The 23,152-nt window shown below is 35.2% G+C and overlaps 1 protein-coding gene across 1 annotated transcript; it reads right to left on the bottom strand.

Annotated features, from left to right (window-relative positions):
* Positions 1–2,646: 2,646 nt before the first annotated feature.
* On the bottom strand, positions 2,647–17,379 carry STARD4 (StAR related lipid transfer domain containing 4). The gene is made up of 6 exons (XM_077138993.1): positions 17,281–17,379; positions 12,170–12,283; positions 11,040–11,089; positions 9,526–9,652; positions 8,583–8,697; positions 2,647–7,708 (listed from the first exon to the last, which is right to left on the bottom strand). The coding sequence occupies exons 2-6, from the start codon at positions 12,272–12,274 to the stop codon at positions 7,479–7,481; spliced, it is 627 nt and encodes a 208-aa protein (XP_076995108.1). The 5' UTR covers positions 12,275–12,283; positions 17,281–17,379; the 3' UTR covers positions 2,647–7,478.
* Positions 17,380–23,152: the final 5,773 nt, after the last annotated feature.

The raw sequence follows: 23,152 nt of genomic DNA, 5'->3' as shown, positions 1-23,152 counted from the left end.
GTTGAAGCAAAACCCAGTCTCTGAAAGCAAAATGCTAGTCAGGTCTCCACTGACAAAGAACAGTGATTATCGGAGTTAAGTTTTGCAAAAAAAAAAAATTTCTGAATAACTCCTTGTGACTCCCCCCGAAAAGCACGTAATTATCCACCAAAGTGTTACCAATGGAAGACCAAATTGAGGTTACTGGCCATCATTGCTATTTTAATTCTTTAAGTTATCTGATCTGAAAGGGTAATCCCTATAGGATTTGAGATAGAATAATACCTGAAAATTTCAACTTCAAAAGATAACCTCTATAATGCTTAGAAAAAAAAGTAATCAGAACTTCTTTTCCCAAATATCAAGCAGATCCTTTCTTCTTCATCCCACCGATTTGCCCTTCCACATACCTTTTATAAGTTCATTTTTATATCATTCATTGCAGGCAGTAGTTTTACATCCATCTGGTAGGAAACTTTTTATTTGGAAGTATTTACCAAGTAGAATCAGATTACATTTAGTCATCTTGCTACTTGGCTTGTTTCAGATAATGTCTATGATTGGTAAATGGTTTCATTATTCCTCAGAGTAATGAGATGAAGGAGGGAAGGGGCAAATACTGACTATCTGTATGTTAGAAGTAGAGGTAGAGGTAAAGGTATAGAAAACACAGGCTAACAGGCATTGAGAAAGGAAAACTTTCACTAGGGTTTTTTGGGCTAATATAGCACCATCTGGTATTTCTTTTCTATTATTTTCTATAGGGGAAGTTTGTATTCCTGGGTTTTTGAAAGCTTTCTGTACTAAAAGGACCTGAGCAGCTTAATAGCAGCATGAAGAATTAGATTAATGGGATGCTACTATATAGAAAACCCTTATCTCCAGTCATTTAAACTGTGTTACCCAGAAACAAAAGTATGTGGGATTTGGAGGACAAAGAAGTATAAATATTTTGGTTTACACTGTCAAGAAGATTATAGGCTACTTCCCACCCTATGAGTGAAGAGCACTAAAAGAGGAGTTGTGAACATTTCATTTTTAAAACCTGTCAAAATGGTGCTATTGACTTCTTAATACAAAGATATATTACAATATTTTTAGGTAAACATACAAATTTGACCTGGCCATAAATGTAAATATAGAAAATGTTTGTAGAGAATTCATCAAAATCATGCCCATTGCTTTGGTTGAGCAGTCATTCTTTGGTGGCAGTGACTGAGCAGTGAGTTGCCACTAGGAAGTGACATGGAACAGTCATTGGCCCTATCAACTGCCCAAAGGTGGAACAGAACCCATGAGAGCTCTTTGTGGCTTCCTCTCGGACTCTGGGTGTACAACCCAGTTTAATGATTTAATGCAATCATCCTTTGGTTTCCCAGGAATATGAAAGATGCGATATGAGGCAAATGGTAGACTTGGTAGACTGCTGAAATCTGTCTTAGTGAGAGCCAATGTTACTTTGTGTAAATTCATCCAGACATGTCAGAACAAACCAAAAGAAGCCTATCTCTTGTTGTTGCTAGTAAATTTGTAAAGCAATGTGCATGTACAGTGTAATAATAAATCATCTAAAAGCCCACCCAAGTGTTTGCATTCTGTGATTTGAAACATTACTTGCAATTCGAGACACACAACATTTTCCTTACATCTGAAATATGGCATTGAATCATTTCTTGATTCATCCTTTCTCTCAAATAAAATTACACTTCTTAGTTTTACAGCATGCTTTATCAGAGTGCTCAAATATGTATTTCCTATAAAGTCAGAAAATCATTAAAATTTGGGGGAACCTTAATAATCATTTTACCTAATGAGGTCATTTTATTGATAAGAAAACTGATAACCAGGAGAGTATGCCTTACCAGATGTCAGTTACTGGCCAAGAAGGGAAGCGTCCCATATTGCCCAACTTCTGGCACAGGGGGCTTTTCACACTGGAACACCAACTCACCGAGCCAAAATTAATCTCAGTAATTCATATAAAAATGGCTTCATTATAAAATTTTGAAAACACAGAAAGGTAGAAAATTACCACAGTGACCACCTTTCAAACGCAGTTTTCTTCATAGCATTTATTTTTCTCTTTCAAATTTGCAATCATAACTTTTTGTACCAACCTCCCATTACAGTGAAGTATTTCTTTACCTTCACAAACGTTTATGGTAGCTACATAATGACCCAGTCTCTCTTTATTTTTTTCCTTAATAATTCTACATAAAGCTTTTCTGTGTTTGGAAAAATTTATCTTAAGGAAATAATGTGGAATTGTTGGGACAAATAATATTCATTTGGTGACTGCAGTATGATGCTTTCAAACCTACAGAACCTGATACAAGAAGAAATTCTGCATCTCACTGTTAAAAAAGCTTATTGCGGGCAGCATGGTTTCTAAAAGGATATAAATAATCTTTCCTGAGCTTGGCCATTCAATTAGCAAACATTGGTATGAAATATTTAAGGGGAAGGAATAATTTGATAGCAGGGCTTACTTTCAGAATTGCAGCTTGCTACTAACCCCCATTAGCTCCAAAACCCTCACCTTTGTTGAAAAGACACTTTTCCTAAATAATGGCTTCTCAATTGAGGAATCTGAGCAGATAAACACTAATAATTACTTATACCTAGACTTTCTGTTTAATGAGAAAATTAACTATTTGTTCAAATCACATAATAGTTCTATTTCCTATTACTTGTAGCCTATAGCATCCCTAATTGCTTTCTCATAACCAACCAAAGGTGTCACTAATTACTTCCAGTATTAATCAAGTTAATACAATTATGTAAACATGTATACCCTAAAGCCTGTTCATTTGTTACTATAGTAAGGGCAGGATGCATTCAATGCCCTGCATATATAACAGCAAATTCAGAAGAGCGTTATTGTAGCTAGTACTACATGAGACTCTTGCAGACTAGTATGTGCTTTGTTTTCCAGGTTTACACTTTTCTTTTGTAAGAATTCAGGAAGTTAAATTACATACTTTCAGTTCAGATATATAAAAGTATTTAATCAGTATTTAATAGTAAAGCAACATATACAGAAATATCAGTGATCAATAATAAGTACATAGAAAACTTGAATTCTGATATATTTCATGGAAATCTCAAAATAAATACACATTGTATTTATATTAATACATGCTATTAGTTTTACAAATATTCTAGTTTTACATGTTGGTTCATAAAACAATTATAAACTTCTTAAAAATAAAATATAGCTTTTTAAAATCGATAAAGTACAGCTTTTATTTAATTACAAGAAATGAACTTTTATTTAACTCTACACATAAAATCTTTGAAAACAACAAAACGAATGAAGAAATTATCATTTCAACTCTGTGCTCTGGAATTAATCTAATGCTTCTATGCTCAGGTCTTACCATCCCCACTTCCAGAAGCTGAAAAGGAGTCAATAAGACACGGGTTCTGATGGAAACCTAGTCAAGTCACTCACCCTCTCTGGGTTCAGTGAATTTATTTATAGGGTTAGGATAGCCACACTATCCATTTAAGGAAAGGAAATTGGATTTTAACAATTGATTCTAAGGATGATTTCTGTGCTTTTGAGAAAGAGTTAAAGATTTTATCTATTAAAAGGAATTACCCAGACTTCAAAGCTGAATAGACAATTAGAGGCTTAAATTGTAGAACATTTTCCTATCTTCTCCAGGGGCTACCTCAATTACGGAGTTTCTATCTTGAGATGTGACTTAAATTCAACCTGAGTGGTGATAAAATTTCCTTTGGTTTGAAGAGACATGAGAGGGAGGGAGAGGTGAAGTAGGAAGGAAGGAAAAGAAAGAAAAGTTTACTACTTGGGAAATACCTTTACACAAAAAAACCTCCAATTTCAAAGGTATCCAACCTCAATGAACACTGAAAAAGAGTTTTTTAACATTTACAATCTCTTGAAACTCTAGCAGTTTTTACATGAATAACTGAAGAACACTAAATTTTCATAATTATTTTTGCTGAGTATCATGTTAACTTCCAAGGGTTAATTAAAAGTTAATCAAAAAGAACTAATATATTAAGCAAAAGTATCACTTATGATAACGTTTGCATTATTTTCCTTTAAAAAAAAAAAAAAGAAAGTAGGGACCATGTACTATAATATACTATGCCAGGTATTTCCTATACACGTTTCTAATACGAACTAGCTGTAAGAAATGATCAAACCACATACAAGGAAGATAATAATGTCATTTCAGCAACTTCCATAATCAAAAGTTGATTATTTCTTAAGAGAAATATTTTTGTCTATAATTTTTATTGACATACTAGTAATTTATTTCTAAAGTTCAAAAGTATCACTTAGCAACATCGAAGGCTCCAAAGACAAGAAAAGATTTCTACTTAAGAGCATAATTCCATGAAATAGTCTACTTTATATTACAGCAAAATACATATCCATAGAACTATGCTGTTCAGTGTAGTAGCAGCTGGCTTCATGTGGCTAATGAGCACTTACAATGGGACCAGTCTATATTGATAAAATATATACCAGACTTCAAAGAATTAATACAAAAGAATGTAAACTATTTCAATAATTTTTTAACATTGATTACATGTTGAAATGATAATATTTTGGATATATTGCAGTAAATAAAATATATTAAAACTTACTTGACCTGTTTATTTTTCAATATGGCTGCTAGAGAATTTTAAAAGATACATAGTTCATATTTTTGTATCCTATAGCACTACTAAAGAAGCAACAAACTCAATTATATGTTAATAACAATCCTAAAACACATAAATTTTTATATGATTATTTTTATGGTATTTGAGAGAACATTTTTAAGACATTACCAAAAGGTTCCTGAGATTAAAAATCAAACACACCTCTATTCTTAAAAACACAATAAAAAAAAAAATCTAGTCATGTTTCATCATCTAATATATACTGGTAATTGTGCTAAAGTTTGTTAAGTTGTGAGTCTGCAAAAGGCAAAAGGGAACTTTTGAGGTGATGGAAATATTCTAAAACTAGATTGTGGCAATGGTTGCACAACTTGATAAATGCATTGGGAAAAAAAATCACTGAATGATATACACTTAAAATAAGTAAATCTTATAGTACACAAATTATACTTCAATAAAAGTGTTTAAGAAAAGAAAAACTGCAAGGCTAGAGCCCAGCAGATCTGAAGTGTCACCTGGAAGCTGCAAGTACACTTTAGATATTTCAAATATAACTTTTCAATCCATCATGATTCAATATTGCAAAGAAAATTTTCCCACAAGGGTCGTTTTATCTGCAGTGGATCCACATTCAACAGTGGATTATGTAATTACTTATTGGAAGTAAGAGTTGATAAGGACAGAGTTGATCGGGATAGAATACTAGAGTAGTTGAAGGTAGGCACTTTACTTATTGGAAGTATGAGCTGATAAGGATAGAATACTTGAGTAGCTGAAGGTGGGCACTTTATTTGCCGTTTAGGACACCCAACACAGGGAGTAACAGCCCTTAGTGTAATGAGCAATCTTGTTGCAAATCCCTCACCCAAGATGGGTACCCTATAATTAATTGGGCAGCGGCTGGTAGTCATCATTCTAGACAGGAATATAAGAGACTACCTACTCTATAATCATAAAAGCAAATGAAAGAAAATCAGTAAGACAAAACTAATATTTAACAATTTCCATGGGAAACTGAAAATTAAAATATTCAGTTTTCTTTTCCTATTGTACAAGAAAAAAATGGCATGGAGTTCCAGCAACTTAAAAGTTACGGTCCATTTAGAAAAAGACATTGGTGAGTAATAAGTTTCAAGTTAATATAGGATCATGTATGCATCATTTTTGCCAGATCTGGAAACAAATTACTTTTCCATCTAAAAACAATGAGATTATTCATCACAGATACTATGGTGCTGTCACCTTTTATGTTTTGAACATCATCCTCTCCAGTGGCAAATAAACAAGTAAAAACAAAAACAACAATTCTACTCTGCCTATTTGTCAAAATGAATCTGAAGAGCTATAACTTATTCTTCCTTTACATTCAGGAAAACACAATAAAACTAAAACACAGATCAAGTCTTCGTGCATTTGAACCACAATATATTTTTGGGCTTTTTGTGCCTGTCAAGCACATAAGTATTTCTAGGGCTCAATGGCTCACTTCACTCCTTAGTAATCAAAAACAAACAAACAAAAAAAAAACCTGATACTCAACACTGAAAATCACTTTAACATACTAAAATATGTTTCTGCACACAAAATACATAAAATACATACAAGACTTGGACAGACACACTGAGTTGCTCAAGTTCTCATTTTAGAAGTTAACTAGCCCATGCACTTCCCCCCAAACAAACAAACAAAAACTCAACAAATGGTGCTGCAATAACGGGATACTCACATTGAAAAAGAATGAAATGTGACCCACGTCATACAGCATACAAAAAACAACAATAACAAAAAACCACAAAGTCAACTAGTGGATAGTTCAACAGACAAAGAATTAGGTAAATTCATTTAAGAGTCTAAAGCAGCCACAGAATCAAACCCAAGTTGTTATTAAATGAGTTTAGGCATTTGGATAAATATAAGAATACATCTGTTATAGTTCCAGACCAAAGTTCCATTACTACTGTGAATGTTTCTGATGCAACGTGTAATGCTTGAAGAGCTGATACCTTTCAAACTGAAACATGCACAAAACATTCATTGAATTTGACTTTCTGAAGAGATGACCTCTATTAGTGATTACGTGATACCACTAGCCATTTCAAAGAACATAGACTACTGCCCAATTCAATATGATGTCTCCAGCACATATTTTCACACTTTTTTGTACTGCCATATTCATGCACAACTGTTTTTAAGATTCTCAAAATAAATGTACATAATTATACAAATGTATTTTTCAAGATGTCCACAAAACAATGCTATCTAGATAGCAAAACTGAGTTGCATTTGAAGTATACTTGTTATTATGACAATTTTTTTTCTATTTCTGGTTTTTCAATACTTCAAGTAGTATAAGCCAATCAGCAACGAAGTTCTTCATTATAAAAAAAGGCCTTTTTTCTTTTCTCCAAACTACTGCCAGACTTACAGTGCACACCAAAAGTAAAGTATTTATATCTAATTTTAAAAAAAATTACAGTGTTGTAAAATATTCATAAAGCTCTAAAATAAATGACATTAATCGAACAGCATAAAGTTTGTGCTTTCTCTGTATTTCCAAGCAACTAAAATATTCATACTGAGGCACTACTCAATTTCTTAAGAGCTTGGATCAGAAGACTATATCCACTCCTTTGTAGATTTCAGTGCATAGCCTCCATTCCTAGGCACACTGCCATACAAAACAATGTGCAAATAACTATTCAAAAAATTTGAAATGCCCTCTCTTAGATAACTATTTATTTTAGGAAAACAAATAAAATATTGCAATATTAAACCAAAAACATCTCAAGTGTTTCTACAGCCTAAGCAAAAGAAAGGAAAGTTCAGGGGACCACGGTACCACAGGTTTGCACACATTATGACTTCCGTAAGGCTTTTCGCAAATCACCGTAGAAGCTGATTAAAGTGCCCGCCATGGCTGTATCTACTGCAGATTGAGGAATCATTCCACGCAGATCTGTCTGTATATAGCCTGTCAAGAGACTCTGGTTTGGATTGTCTTTCAGTGGAACACAGAACCAACCACAAGGATGATTATATCCACGAACAAATTCTGGTCTCTTTTCATTCCAGTCCAGACTTATCCCTATAAGGCAATTGCAAAATAACACCATTAACAGCAATGATTGACATTTGCCTAAAACTCTTTAAAAATCACCAGACTTCTTGTTTAAATATTTTTCTTCTTATCCATTTAGAAGAAAATTAAACCCCAAGAGAGGCAGAATGAAAAATAATTACCAAGTAGAATTCTGATGGGGGGCTGGAAGACAGGTAATGGGGAAAGTTCTAATCCCTCCAGAGTAGATGACATCATATCATCTTGGCAACTCCTTGGAAACCCTAACTCTTGGCTGTTGCAGCCAGGCCTCAAGGTGCCAATGATTAAATCTATAGTACCACCACTAATCCCTACAGGTATCATCTTTTCCACTTTTGGTATGAGCTGGTTAATAACAATCAAGTAGATGCCTCAAATATTTAATATACATTAAAAAATATTAATTTATCTATAGGAATGTTTTAGAAAATAGGAGCCTTTCAATCATCACATTTTTAACCTTAAAAGAAAAATACTACATAGCTTAAATAAGGAAAAATACTCAATAATAAACGAATTCTATTTTCCTCATGTCTGCGAGTAAAAAGTTGTTTTCTAAGAATAGCTTAGAAGAAAATCCATTTACCCGAGCCTGTCTTGGGGGCAGTCAAATGATCCATCTTTGTTAGCAGTGACCTGGCGGATACCATGTAACTGGGACCAAAAACGTATCAGAAAGATTTCACAACCCTTCTTGATCATTTTATTTTACTTTCCAGCATCTACATTTGCAAACAAATCTTAGTGATACAAACTAACAATGAGGTTGAAAATAGATCTCACATGGAAAAAACTCAGCTAAGAAAACTCAAATATTTAAATCAAACTGAAAGAAAGTACAAGATTTTCAGATTATTACCACAGGATAAAAGTCCTTCTTTATAGTCCACAGTATAGGAGAAATCAACAAACTCTCTTGGGGAGATTATATTGAAAAGCTGACCAGATGTGGTGTAACGCATCACACAACAATTCTGGAAGAGAGGATGGGGAAGACAGCCGTTACGATTTCACATATCATAACATGATCTCAGTAAAAACCTAATTCTCATGCAAAGTGTTTTATATATATTATTAATAATAATCCTTATATAGTAATTCTGACAGGTTTAGAACTCTATTCTAAATCTCACTGCTACTGTATGGACATGAAGAAGATAAATAATCAAATGCAGAGAAGCAAGTTATTCAGTATCCAAATCTCTAATATATACAGTTGACTTGTATTGTATATATCTCACAGGTGGGATAAGTAGGTGGTATACACTGGTTTAGAGTGTTTAAGATAAGACCACTACAACTTTGAATAAACATTTTAATGAAGAAAATCAAACATGGCAAGACATAAATTAGGAAACAGAGAAAAAGAGGGCAAGGCACTTTGGTTACTTAATTCTCTAATGCCTAAAGTGGCATTTTTATCCTTGGTCTTTGATGTTGGTTTAATACTAATGGAAACATCTACGTACATTTACCTAGAAACCTAATATGATGGAGTTTAGAATTTCAGATTTCAGAATTTCAACAAAAGTTTAACATTTAAAGATGCTCTTAAGCAGTAAGGGTAGAGCTACTGTGGAAAACAAACTTGATTCTAACACTCATTAATTAATAGAAAGAAACTTGAGCTTTTTAAAAGGCAGCACAGGATTCCCCTGTGAGATCTTTCCCATGACTACTTATTCTCAAAACAAGGAATACAATGAATACAAGTGTATACACGTTCTCTCTCTTACATACACACACACACACAAACACACGTACACAACACAAAGTTTGAAACGATGTTTCTAAACAGATACCTCCTCAAAGTGCTCCAAAATATCCATTGAAGTCATTAAGCTATCCCAATCCAAGCGACAGGGTCCTGGGCGTATATGGTCTATTATACTATTGACAATATCATCTATAACACCTTGGGCTTTGTAGCTGGAGAAACATAATTAAAGTCAAATGCTATTAGAATAAAAATTCCAGCATATTTTCACAAGTTCAGAGCTAACTTAGAAGGAATAAAAGTAACTGAAGAGTTATTTTAAAGGGAGTAAATCCCCAAAACCTTTCTGATAAATTAAGTTCTAACAATCATTTTTTCAAATATACCTTTCATCATCAAATTTAATGAGAGAAATGAAGGTTATATTAAATGTCATGAACCTAAGAAAATCCCTTTATATTATGGTATACTCAAAAACAGTCTATAGAACACTGCAGGGCTTCCATTTATTTTGTATTACTCTTTCCTCGGTTATTCTCTAACATGTTATTAGCATAAACATATTTTTACCCTGACTTTTAAAAACTCTTTATTAGGAACAGAAAAGTGGTGTAATGGAATAGAATACTAGGACTTGATTCATGAAAACAGAAGAACTTGACATATTTCTGGGGTGGCATTACAAATCAGTGGGGAAAGGATATACTACCCCATAAATGGTACTTAGATTCAACAGTTATTCTTATGGAAAAGATAAAAATTAGATCTCTGATTCATAGTACTAAAAACACAAATTCTAAATAGATTAAAGACCTCTACATAAAATGTAAAATTTTAACACTTTCAAGAAAGAAATGAGACCATCTTTGTGACCTCAGCAGATTTCCTGAATGTATAAAGACAAACTATATATGCTACAAAAGATTTATTAACATTTAAAACATATACCATAAATGACAAAATAAGCAAAACTGTTTAAAAACAAGCCACAGACTGGGAAAAGATATGTGCAACACATAAAACAGACAAATTATTTTAGAATATACATGAATACTTTTCACAAACCCATGATAAAAAGATAAACAGTCCAAAGAAAAAATGGGCAAAAGGTGTGCTAAGATACTGAAAAGGAAACATAAAAAGCCAATAAATTCAGCAAAGATGTTCAACTTCACTAGTAATCAAGTAAATACTAACAATTTACTTATTGTTATTATATTAATAATCTTTGAAAATATGATTTTTAAAGGCTGTAAATCATGTTTCGTAATTTAATCATACTTCTACTTGTTAAATATTCAGGCTATTTACACTTTTTAATATAAATAATGCTGTGATGGAACAGGTGAGTACTTAAATCACTATTATCTTTCTGATGAATTCTTTAAGATAAATTCTTAGAATAAAGAATGCTAAAATACTGAATAAATGTAGGAAAACATTAGAAGGGTCTTGTATATCATGCCAAGAAATCAGATTTTATCATTTATTTGGTATCATTACTTATGACCCTCTCATCAATAATTTAGCCTATAAGGGCACAGACAGTGAAGTTTAGCCATGTCTAAAAGCTATGTAAAACTACAAGAATTAACTTACAGATATCCACTAAATTCTTCTGAAGGTTTTTTCCAGACTGTTACATCTTTCTAGAAAAATAAAAACAGTACATGGTGACAATTACATAGACGAGACCTTGGACACAAAACTGACAATTCTGTAAGTTGAGAGCACTTGTTTTGTATTAAAACAAAATAGGTAAATTTTCACAGACATATAAAGGTATTTATACCATCAAATGATACATATTTGAATTTGTTCTTTATTCTAAAGTTCTTCACATTTTACCTAAATTACAGACTTTAACATACGATTTTCCATAGCTTAATGAGTCTCAAATACAGTAAAAAATTAGTGATGGCACTATCTTATTGGCTATTATTATTTATCTCATTACAATCTTCCCTATCTAGCATTACTGACACTCAGACTATGACATAAGGATCACTCAATATTTCATTCTAAACTTGCTCATACCTTTTTAAAAATTAAATAATTCACATCTATAATGACAGACCATGGACCCCACAAGGTAAAACCTCTCACTAAACTCTCTTGTTGTCATTTCCATCTTTCACAATGTTATTAGAGTAAAACAAAATTCTTTGGTGACCTAAGGGTAGAGATGGGGTTGGGTAGAGGACTGAATTCCTTAGATTAGCATTCAAAAACCCTTGGGACTCAGGATCTTCCAACCCCATATTCTAAATGCGAGCTATACAAATACAACTGCTACTTCCCTAAGCAAACTACTTAAAGTGTGTCATACTTCTGTTTATGTAGTAGGTTCAATTCCCACTGCTGGAATATGAACCAGCCCTTCATAACTAGTCTTGGTATCTTTTCCTGATCATTTTACAAATAATTCTGAATATCAGAACAGCTAGAACACTTAACTAGAAGTTAAGATTTGACTTAAAAGCCTATTCTTTAGGCTTTTGTTGCAACAAGTCTATTCTCATGTCTAAGATCTAAAGAACTAATGAAAATGGTGCAGGTTTCTTCCTCTGTGAGATGTTAAATCACCAAATCTTTTAGCACAATATCAACTAGAGATCTATTCAAAGCATGGTTTCTTATTCATATTTTTTCATACCATTTTAAAAATCATTTATCAATTCCCTATATAAATGGCTATTTCCCAAATATAAGTAATTTAATTAATTTACCACTTTCTTAGCAACTCGCCATTTATCATCTTCAATGCTATGGTACTGGATGAGAGTGTTTCTAAGTTTAGTCGCAAAAGCAGCAGCATCAGGCAGACTTTCCATTTTTTTTTCCTGTTATAGAGATCAAGATTAGCATCAGAATTTACCACAGTTTGATGCAATGGGTCTCAAATCTGGCTTCACATCAGAATCACCTGGGGAGCTGTAAAAGGTACCTATGCTTGGCCCCACCTCAAATCAACTAACTAGAATCTCTGAGAGTAAAACCCAGGCATAGGTTTTTTCCTTAAAGCTCCCAAGATAAATAAAACACAACCAGGAATGAGAATCACACACTTTGGCTGTTATTAAAATCACTTACACAAAAAATAAAAATGCAATCCTATTTCTCTTCATTAGAATCAAATAGAAAGAGATAAGTTATAAAAATGCAGATAACAAAGAAAACACCACATTGCCGTATCCAAAGATAAGAGACAAGGCATATAAACTCTTTAAGAAGTACTAAGAGCTCCAGTCATTTAAAAGTTTTATTTTACCTTCTAACAGACTTGGAGTTCATTCTAGCAAACAAAGATAACTACAACTAGAAAATCTTTTCATACACACCTTTATGGATAGGGCTACAGAATTCTGAAATTTTCAAAAATTTGGAAGAACTCTACTGTTTTCAATATCTTATTTCACTTGATAAAGTCAACAATTTTAACATATAAAGAAGCAAAGTAATATATCATTATTAATTCCAAAGATATCCTACTGTTCAACAATAATTTAAAAGGGAAATAATTACCAATCTTGAAAGAGGACTTCAATATAAGATATAATTAGGGATCTGTGATGCAATGGTTTTTGGTTTTTTTTGGTTTTTTTTTGTACGGGCAGGCACCAGGAATTGAATCCGGGTCTCCAGCATGGCAGGCAAGAACTCTTACCTGCTGAGCCACCATCGCACCACCCTAGAGTAAATCTATTTTGGTTTTAATTACTAATTCAGATATTTGATTAGAAAGCACCAACTAAGTTTCCTGTTTTATTTATTTATTTTTGTTTTTAGTGAGTTACATGTTTACACAATCACCATAAAACAGTGGCTTAAACCTATGACAACAATCATTTATTTTGTTCATGAGTCTGAGCTAGGCAAGCTTAGCTCAAGGCCTTTCAAAAATGTTTACTTATTGGATGGTGGCTGGGGTTATCTCAAAAAGGCTTCTTCGAGATAGATTCCTAGCATCTAGGGCTGGGAAAAACTGAAGGCTAGAAACAACTGAGATTTCTCAGGTTCTCTTCTTTTCTTCACTCTCCTTCTCCTCTCTGGATTCTCCACCTGGGTCTTTCCACACATCACCGTCAGGGTAGCCAGATTTAAAAAAAAAAAATAGATCTACTCTATACAATTACTATATATCACACCTCTTATTCTTACTTTAACATATTTCCATCAAGCTATTGGAGCTCACCAATCCACTGAAACAGTTCTTGATAAGGTCATAATAACCTCCATTTTTATTAAATCCCCCAACCACTTTTCCATCCTCATCTTATTTGGCGTGTCAGCAGCATTTTTCACAATCAACAAATACTTAACTATGGGTTTCTATTGACAACTGTATCACTTAGTTCATTTTCTTCCTACTTACTAATCCTTTCCTCCTCAGTCTCCTTTGCTGGTACCGCTTTTTCTGCTCAATATCCAGATGTTGAAATGCTTCAGGGCTCAGTCCCAGGCCCACACTGTCTGCATTCTTTCTTAGGGATCTCATCTCTAATCTAAATTCTGCCAACTCTCAAATATTTAGCTCCATCCCAAACTCTCAAATGAGTTCCAAAGTCCCAGATTCAAAGGCCTACCTAGAATTCATGCCTAAGAGGTACCTCTTGTCTCCTCTTGCTCCTCCCAATTTACCTTAGTCTTCTTAATATTAATAATAGACCATTAAAATTGTAATTGAACCCATCTGCTCAAGTTAAAAGCCTCAAGTCACCCTCAATTCCTCTCACCTATCCTTTATACCACACTGTCTACAGTGTCTTACCCACAATGGTTCTCTTTCTGTCCTCAGCTATGCCAAGATTTACCTTGACTTTGGGCCTTTGTACTTGTTATTCCTCTGCTTGGACTGATAGATCCCAAATCTCTGCATGACTAATAACAATTTACAATACCAATTTCAGCTTAAACATCCTGTCCTTAATGTGGCCTTTTTCAGTCACTATTTGTGCCAGTTTGAAACTGTCTTGTACCCCAGAAAAATCATGTCCTTTAGTCTTCATTTAGTATTGCTTGTGGGATCTGTTTGATTGCTTCCAATTAAATAGAGATGTGACCCACACAATTGTGGGTGGTAACTTTTGACTAGATGGTTCCCCTCTAATGTTTTCTCCCCACAACTCGGCACAAATTTTCATTTGTTATCTTCTGCGACTAACTATAAGATCTTCTGGAGTAAGGAACGTGGGTTGTTCAATGCTGTACTTCCTTATGACTAGCATACAGTAGGAACTCAGTGAAATGGAAAGGGTAAAATGTGTGACAGCAAGCTACTATTCTCACTTATCAAAGACCTCAAGATATCTAGTCATGCCCATTTACACCAGTCATCCTTCAGCTTATGCAGTGACTAAAACTCACATTACCATAAGGAAACACAACAATTTCTAAAGGAGGTTCACTACTAAATATTTACTAAGCATCTAGTATATACTAGATATTTGAACTATAGAAATGGGTATGACCCAGTTTTTGCTCTCTAAGTTTACTTTCAGATAAACTTTGAACAGTTACAACAACAAAAATGAAAGCATTAAAAACTGCTACTAATGAGCCTCTTAAAGGATGGTGGAGTGGGAGATAGGAAAGGAAGGGAACTAAGAATAAATCTGAAATCTCTTTTAGTACAACAAAATATGTAAGCAGGCAGTTAATTCTTGCATGGATTTTTTAAGTCAAGACTGGGTTCAAAAGAGAATAAACTGCTACCTGTACTTGTGCATGCATGCATGAGAGCACCTCTGGCAATATATTCCAGAACCAAGGGAGAGGGTGGGAATGGGGTGTCAAGGTCTCAGCTCTGTTCTAACGTAATAGGGCATTTAATATTTAATTGAAAGAAAAACACAAACTTTGCCTGACTGCAATCTCTATCTGTGGAGCATATCAGGATAATGTTTTACATACACTCTGAACTTCTTCTTATAAATTCAGTCTTTTATTCCTTTTCTTGACCTTATATCAGGAAATTCTCCATCTCTACCACCGTCCAGGGAGCACAGGCACTACTTAAACTTATAAGAATCTAACAGCTCCACATAAAAGGTTATATTCTCATCAGTCCTATAGCCAAGTGCTAAATAATCACCACCATTTTTTTCTTAACCTTTCGTTTATGTTTTTTGAAATGCTCACTGGTGGTTATAGCAACTGTTGTCAGAGAGGGAAATCTTCGCACGTTAAAAAAAAAATGGCTTGGGCCATCTATCAGCACTATACTCTCTGACCAGTCCAATTTCAATTATTCTCAAATATATAGCAGAATAAAATGGTCATAAGCTTTATTTTAAATACAGAATGTAATCAACAATCTAACCTCTAATAAAAAGCGAATGCCAAAAAAATCTATTTGTACTTACATAGTAGGACTAAGTCAGAATTCACTTGTTAAAGAAGCCCAAGTATCAGAATTGTTTAATCTTCTTTACCCAATTGATACTGTTTTCATTTATGTGAATAGCTTACATTTAACATGTCACAGATTTTCCCCAAGATGTGCAAACCAAAGCCTCTTAAATCAAATCAAATTTCCTAATACAAAAATTTCAATTTATTAAAAAAATAATAATAAAATAAAAAATTTTTAAAATTTACAATTTATGCTTGATTTCCAATTAACCTTCAACTGGTAACTTAACTTTACTGACCCAGTTAAGTACAGGAGCTTCTCATTTTTTAAACTGATAGTAAGAGCTCACTATTTAAAAGAATATAACAGCGAAGCATATTTCTGCAATGTGACTAATCACCCTGTTTCAAGGGTTTTTTCGACTTATTTTAGGGCACAGCTTTACAACAACATTGAGTTACTTAAGGCAACATTTAAATTCTAATGATACAACAGCTTTAAGTTTGAGTTCAAGCCATTAAAGTTTCAATACTTTATTAAACGTAATAACATTTATTGAGAAATTACTATGTGGCTGGACCTCCTGGACACTTTTCATGTATTATTTCATTTAATCCTTATAAATAACCTTAAGAATTCATCCAATTATTATTCTAATTGACAGAGGTGGTCGAAATATGTAGCTGGGAGCATAAGTCTTTTGTCCAAGATAACACAGCTGATAAGTACTGAAGCCGGAATTTCAACCTAGGGCATTGTACTCCAGAGCTTAAAGATCTTGTAAAAAGTTGGAAGCTGATCACAGGTTGGAAAAGAAAACCACGTTGAATTTGTCGAATTTTGTCTGGGCTCCCTAACCCGAAAGCCTCAGGTTTATTTCTCAACTGTAAAACAGGGATCACGACAACATTAATTTCTGGAGGAATTACATGACCTAATACATGTGGAGAGCTTAGAACAGAGCTTGAAAGACAGTAAATACTCGGAAAATGTTAGCTTTAATCCTCGAATCAGTCAAAGCCTGGTGGAGGGAGGGGTCCAGCGGTCCTATGCATCTACTAAGAACCAGGAAGCCCCGTGACCTTCACAGAACAAGACCTCAAAGAATCTTCACCACGGCCTTGGAAGCAGGGTTCTAATGTCCCTCCCCCCATTGAAGAGATGAGAAAACTGAGGCCCAGCCGGCCGCAAAGTCGTCTTTAAGCTGGTGAGCCGTGTAGAGAGGCGGCGCGGGTGCAAGCTCTGAGATCCTTCCGGCTACTTCCCTCTCGTCTCTGGGCCTCAGTTCTCCGTCTCACCTGTGAGGTCCGCACCCACTCTGACGCCTGGGTCAGCCACCCCCGACCTCCACGACCGCCTCCCTCATCCCCACCGCCAGGGGCAGCTCTGCTAAAACGCACGAGCAGGGCTGCCGGGACGTCCCCGCCGCCCTCCTTCCAGACGGCCCCAGCCCCGCCGCGGATCCACGCCTCCATCCGGTGGTACCTGAGGTGAAGCGAGGACGTGATGGCAGCTCACGAACACCGCCCGGGAATCTCTCTCTTCACTCACTGCAACACAGCCACGCTCGAGCAGAGTCAGCTTCGCCCGCTGTAACCAATGGGCTCCAAGCCACTGCTAGTCGCAGCCAATGGGAAGGCACCAAGCCCTTCCAGACAGGGCGGGCCGAACGTCCAGCCTCGCCCCCTTGGCGTGGTGGTCCGGCCTCTAGCGGGTTAGTGGGAGCTCGTGGCGGGAGGAATGTTGCTTGCTTGGATTGGCTGGCGGAGCAGCGTGCGGAGCGCTGATTGGTTCCCGGGAAATGGAATGATTTGGCGTGGGAGTGCGTTGGAAGGATCCGGGCGGGGATTCCCTGGGAGTGTGTTTCTCTGTGGTTTTGGCGTAGTGTCGGGTATCCTGAAGCCTGGTTCACTGTGAATGGCTTTGTCAAAATAGTTCGTAATCGGATTGGGAGAAATACGAACACAAAGGCAAAGTGAATGGTGCCAATGAGCGGTAAGGCTGGCCCAAATTCGCCTCGGCTGTGAGGTGTCCAGTGTCACCGAGCTGCATTGGCCCTCTCAGGACCCAAAGTCAATTAAGAAAACAGTCGAGTGTGTCTGGCCCTTCTGCCTCCCGCCTAGCCTGACTTAAAATGGAGATTACTAGGAAGTAAAACGCGTGTAAACGAAGTTACTGCCGCAGTGTGACTCTGTCTTCCGCCAAAAGGTTTTCGAGTGCTAGGTATGAGAGTTCAAAGGACGACCTCGCGAGCATGAAAGAAAAGGGGCGCGGCAGATTGTTTTAGCAACTTCACAAAGTGGGTTTTCATCTGTTTGAAAGTGGTTAACATTTCTTCCAGGGATTGTGAAGTCATCCATCTGAAGGATGCTCCGCAGATAGAATACTTTTAAAAATCAAGTTTGCAAATTTTTTTTACACGATATGTAAATTGAGGACCAAGAAAATGCAATGCTACATGGTAATCTTTTTGATAGGCTTACAATCAAAATAAATAATTCTCAATGCATTTAAAAAATTAATTTCACTGAGATAATCAGCAAACAGTACCTGCTGGTTATTGGCCATTTTTTTTAATCATACCTCATCGTTTACATATGAAAGGGATAATTGCAAATAATATGTTTTGATAGTTGCATGTGAGATGACAGTGGAAACTTCTTTGTGTACCCTAAAACTCGATTCACTTGCTAGTTATTACTGGCCAATAATTGCGATTTATGTTTGCTTATATATAAAATGGGATGATAATTTGAGATGATTGTGAAATAGTGCTTTGTATAAAGTTCTGGGTGCTTAATCTCACTGAATCCTCTTAACTCCCTAAAGTAGGTTGCATTTTGTAGATAAGGAACTTGAGGCTACCTTAAAGCCGGTTTTAACTATTGAGTAGTTGAACTAGGATTTGGCCCGGATATGCTGGACTCCAAAGCTGGAGCTCTTAACTGCCACAAAACTCACATTGCAAAACTTCACAGCTTTTTGACAGGCACCTATGCATATATAGCATGGAAAACCAGACATCAAAATCCCTTCCTGGAAGGCTCTAATGGTGGGGAGAAAGTCCACACAACATTTCAGAAAAGTAGAAAATTAGTATCTCAGCAGCTCTGCATGTTTTCTGAGACTCCTGTAAAACATGTTTTTAAAAAATTAACTTGGCCTTTTCTTTTTCTTTGTTTCTTTTTTGAGGGTCATTACATCACATTTACGCACCATGCAACATCTTGTTTTCTCCTCTCTGGTTTCTGCAAGGTTTTTGTTTCTTTACCTATTGTGCTTCATCTATTGTGTTTTTCTTACAAAGAAGTTGGGGTAATTGAAAACCACCCAGTCTCTGTCAAATTGGAAAGCTATTAAAGCAAAGATGCAGGTTCAGAAGAATGAAAATAATACCATCTGGCTTTATTAGTGAGAGCTTAAACCACGGTTGAGGCATTGTGCTAAGCATTTTACACATATTAAATCAGTTAATCCTGATAAACAACTGTAAGGTATTTACTATTATTCTATTCATTGTACACACGAGGCAAATATAATATATAAGGCAGCAGACAGGTCCTCCCTTCCCATGGTTTGAAAATGGGAAAATAAGCTTTTCCTTTAGAATTCAGCTACGAAAGAGAAATACAATGGACTTGACCAGATATATAGAAAGGGCTTCTCTGCCAAGTTCTGACTGTGATCTGACTAAAAATATTAACATAATGAAAGAAAGAATGTCAGGAAGATAAGCAATAAGTTTTCAAAACGCAGAAATAATATGTCCACAATTTCTGACTAGGGGTCAGTAAATCTACAAATAAGAGAAACAAAATAAAAACACACATACGCAAATAATCCCAACCACTTGTTCTTGAAAATTTTTTAAAAATCCATCCCCCAAACTTTTGATCAAAGAGAAAAATCAGACATTAAATACTGCAGAATATTGTAATTAATTAGTTAATTTAGAATCAATCCTATATACCAAAACCAATAATATGACAAATTCTACACCCCGAGGAAAATTCAAAGCCTTAATTCAATTCAACAAATATTTATTAAATGCTTACTGCCTGTGCCAAGGATTGAGGATACGTTGTGGCTTAATTGAGAATTATATCTTTGCAAATGACAGAAACTCTATCCAAATTAAGCAAGACAATATATTGGAAAGATAGAGGGATATAGTATAAAACTTTACTGATAGTGTGGTTCACAGACTAGCAGCGTTGGCGTCACCTGGGGAGCATGCTAGACCTGTAGACTCTCAGTCCTACCTCAGACCTACTGAATCAGAATCTACATTTTAAAAAGATACATAGAAGAACATTAAATTTGGAGAAACACTATTATAGAATACAATGGCTTGACTGATAGTCAGGCACCGCGAACCAAAGAAAGTCATGTACTTTTCCCTAGGCTAATTTATGAAGATGACATAAATGTCACATGTCATAGGAGGTGATAATTATAGATCCAGTAAATGAATTCATACTTGAATATAGGAAAATTCCGGCAAAAAAAGCTTTTCACCTTTGGCCAAAAAATAAGCATTATATTTTTAAGGAAGACAGACCTATTTTTTGAAGTGTTTCTAAGATGATAAGAAACTTTAGTCTCCAACTCGAATAAACGTTCACACACTTCTTTAATATGTTGAATGAATGTTTATTTTTTATATCCATTTAAAAAGTATATTCATCTCTTTTATTCATTATTGAAATAGCATGCTCTTTAAAAAAAAAAAAAAAAGGCAAGTGGCTGATTATTGGAGGCTTCCGATGCTGGTGGGGTACAGGGCATCTGGTGGGAAAGAAGTCACTGTGTCCCGGACTGTTGCTATTGTAAGGTTTCTTAACAGTGATGTCACTTTATATGTGTATCTCAAACCCCCAGGCACCCAGCCCTCTGTGTGTCTTTAATATTTGTATTGCCTGTTATGGTAGATTCAGGTGTCAGCTTGGCCAGGTGATTGTGCCTAGTTCTGTTGCTGTGAACTTGAATCACTAGCATGTGAAACTCGTCTATGACTGATTACAGTTGGCTGAGGTCGTGCCTTCTGTAATGAGTGATGCTTAATTTAATTAGCTGGAGGCTTAAAACAGATCAGAAGAGAGCTCAATGCAGCACAGCCCACGCAGCTCAGCATACCTCATCTCAGCACTCTCAGCTCAGCCCAGACATTTGGAGACGCAGAAAGGAATCGCCCCAGGGAAAGTTGTTGGAACACAGAAGCCAGGAGAGAAGTCCCGCAGATGTAGCCATGTGCCTTCCCGTGTAACAGAGAACCTCAGATGAAAGTTAACTGCCTATCCTCTGAAGAACTATAAATTTTTAACTAAATAAATCCCCTATTATTAAAATCTGACCCGTCTCTGGTGTGCTGCATTCTGGCAGCTTTAGCAGACTAGAACACCCCTCAAATAGTATGTATTTCATGTTTCTTTCTTCAAGACAGACTTTAATTTAGGAAATAACTCCAGGTGGAAACATGTTAACTATTTTTGTAAATATTAAATAAACAGTATTGTTGCCTCCTCTGATAAAAACAAAAACAAACTTACAAGCCACTAAGAACTGAGACTGTACAAATCATCAAGCTGTACAGTTATGTGTACTTCACTGTATGATAAATTAAACCTCAAATATAAAGAAAACAGAATCAAGCAATAGACAAAGAAATGAGAAAAAAATCAGGAAAAATTTATAAATATATAAATAATACACATATAAATTAATATTAAAATAAAATATATGTAAATAGGTAATGAATATAAAACCAAAAATAAAAATTGGAAAGCAAAGAAACAGTTGATAAATTGATACATGATCTTTTGGATTTGGGTGGATTAGGGACAAGATAAAATAGGTACATCAACATCTAATCCAAGAGAAAATAAAGACAAAACAAAGGACAGGTGATTATGACTAAAAAAGGTCATAATAATAAAGAATAAATTAAAATAGTAAGTTTTTTTAATAAATTAGAAACCTCAGTGAAATTAATAGTAATCTAAGGAAATATAAATTTCTAAAATTGGCACAAGAAGAGTTTGAAAGAATTGAGAAAACTGAAAACTTGTAAAAATTAAAGTTTTAAGAAAATTAGTAAAGAACTCAGAAGAGCACCAGTCCCATATGATTTTTTTTTATTAATTAACGGAAAAAAAGAAAAAAAAGAAATTAACCCAACATTTAGAAATCATACCATTCTACATATGCAATCAGTAATTCTTAACATCATCACATAGATGTATGATCATCGTTTCTTAGTACATTTGCATCAGTTTAGAAGAACTAGCAACACAACAGAAAAAGATATAGAATGTTAATATAGACAAAAAAAAATAAAAGTAATAACAATAGTAAAAAAAAAAAACCTATAGCTCAGATGCAGCTTCATTCAGTGTTTTAACATGATTACTTTACAATTAGGTATTATTGTGCTGTCCATTTTTGAGTTTTTGTATCTAGTCCTGTTGCACAGTCTGTATCCCTTTAGCTCCAATTGCCCATTATCTTACCCTGTTTCTAACTCCTGCTGGACTCTGTTACCAATGACATATTCTAAGTTTATTCTCGAATGTCGGTTCACATCAATGGGACCATACAGTATTTGTCCTTTAGTTTTTGGCTAGACTCACTCAGCATAATGTTCTCTAGGTCCATCCATGTTATTACATGCTTCATAAGTTTATCCTGTCTTAAAACTGCATAATATTCCATCGTATGTATATACCACAGTTTGTTTAGCCACTCTTCTGTTGATGGACATTTTGGCTGTTTCCATCTCTTTGCAATTGTAAATAACGCTGCTATAAACATTGGTGTGCAAATGTCTGTTTGTGTCTTTGCCCTTAAGTCCTTTGAGTAGATTCCCAGCAATGGTATTGCTGGGTCGTATGGCAATTCTATATTCAGCTTTTTGAGGAACCGCCAAACTGCCTTCCACAGTGGTTGCACCATTTGACATTCCCACCAGCAGTGGATAAGTGTGCCTCTTTCTCCGCATCCTCTCCAGCACTTGTCATTTTCTGTTTTGTTGATAATGGCCATTCTGGTGGGTGTGAGATGATATCTCATTGTGGTTTTGATTTGCATTTCTCTAATGGCCAGGGACATTGAGCATCTCTTCATGTGCCTTTTGGCCATTTGTATTTCCTCTTCTGATAGGTGTCTGTTCAAGTCTTTTTCCCATTTTGTAATTGGGTTGGGCATATGATTTCATAAGGCAATTTGTTAACCCCTAAAGGAACTGGTAATTATGATACTATTAAAACTGTTTTTACACTATACTTTTTTTTTGGCATGGGCAGGCTCGGGGAATTGAACCCAGGTCTCTGGCATGACAGGCGAGAACTCTGCCACTGAG

This window comes from Tamandua tetradactyla, chromosome 21 (assembly GCF_023851605.1).
Source record: "Tamandua tetradactyla isolate mTamTet1 chromosome 21, mTamTet1.pri, whole genome shotgun sequence".
In the NCBI taxonomy this organism is placed as follows: Eukaryota; Metazoa; Chordata; class Mammalia; order Pilosa; family Myrmecophagidae; genus Tamandua; species Tamandua tetradactyla.
This window is presented reverse-complemented; position numbering and strand designations above follow the sequence as displayed.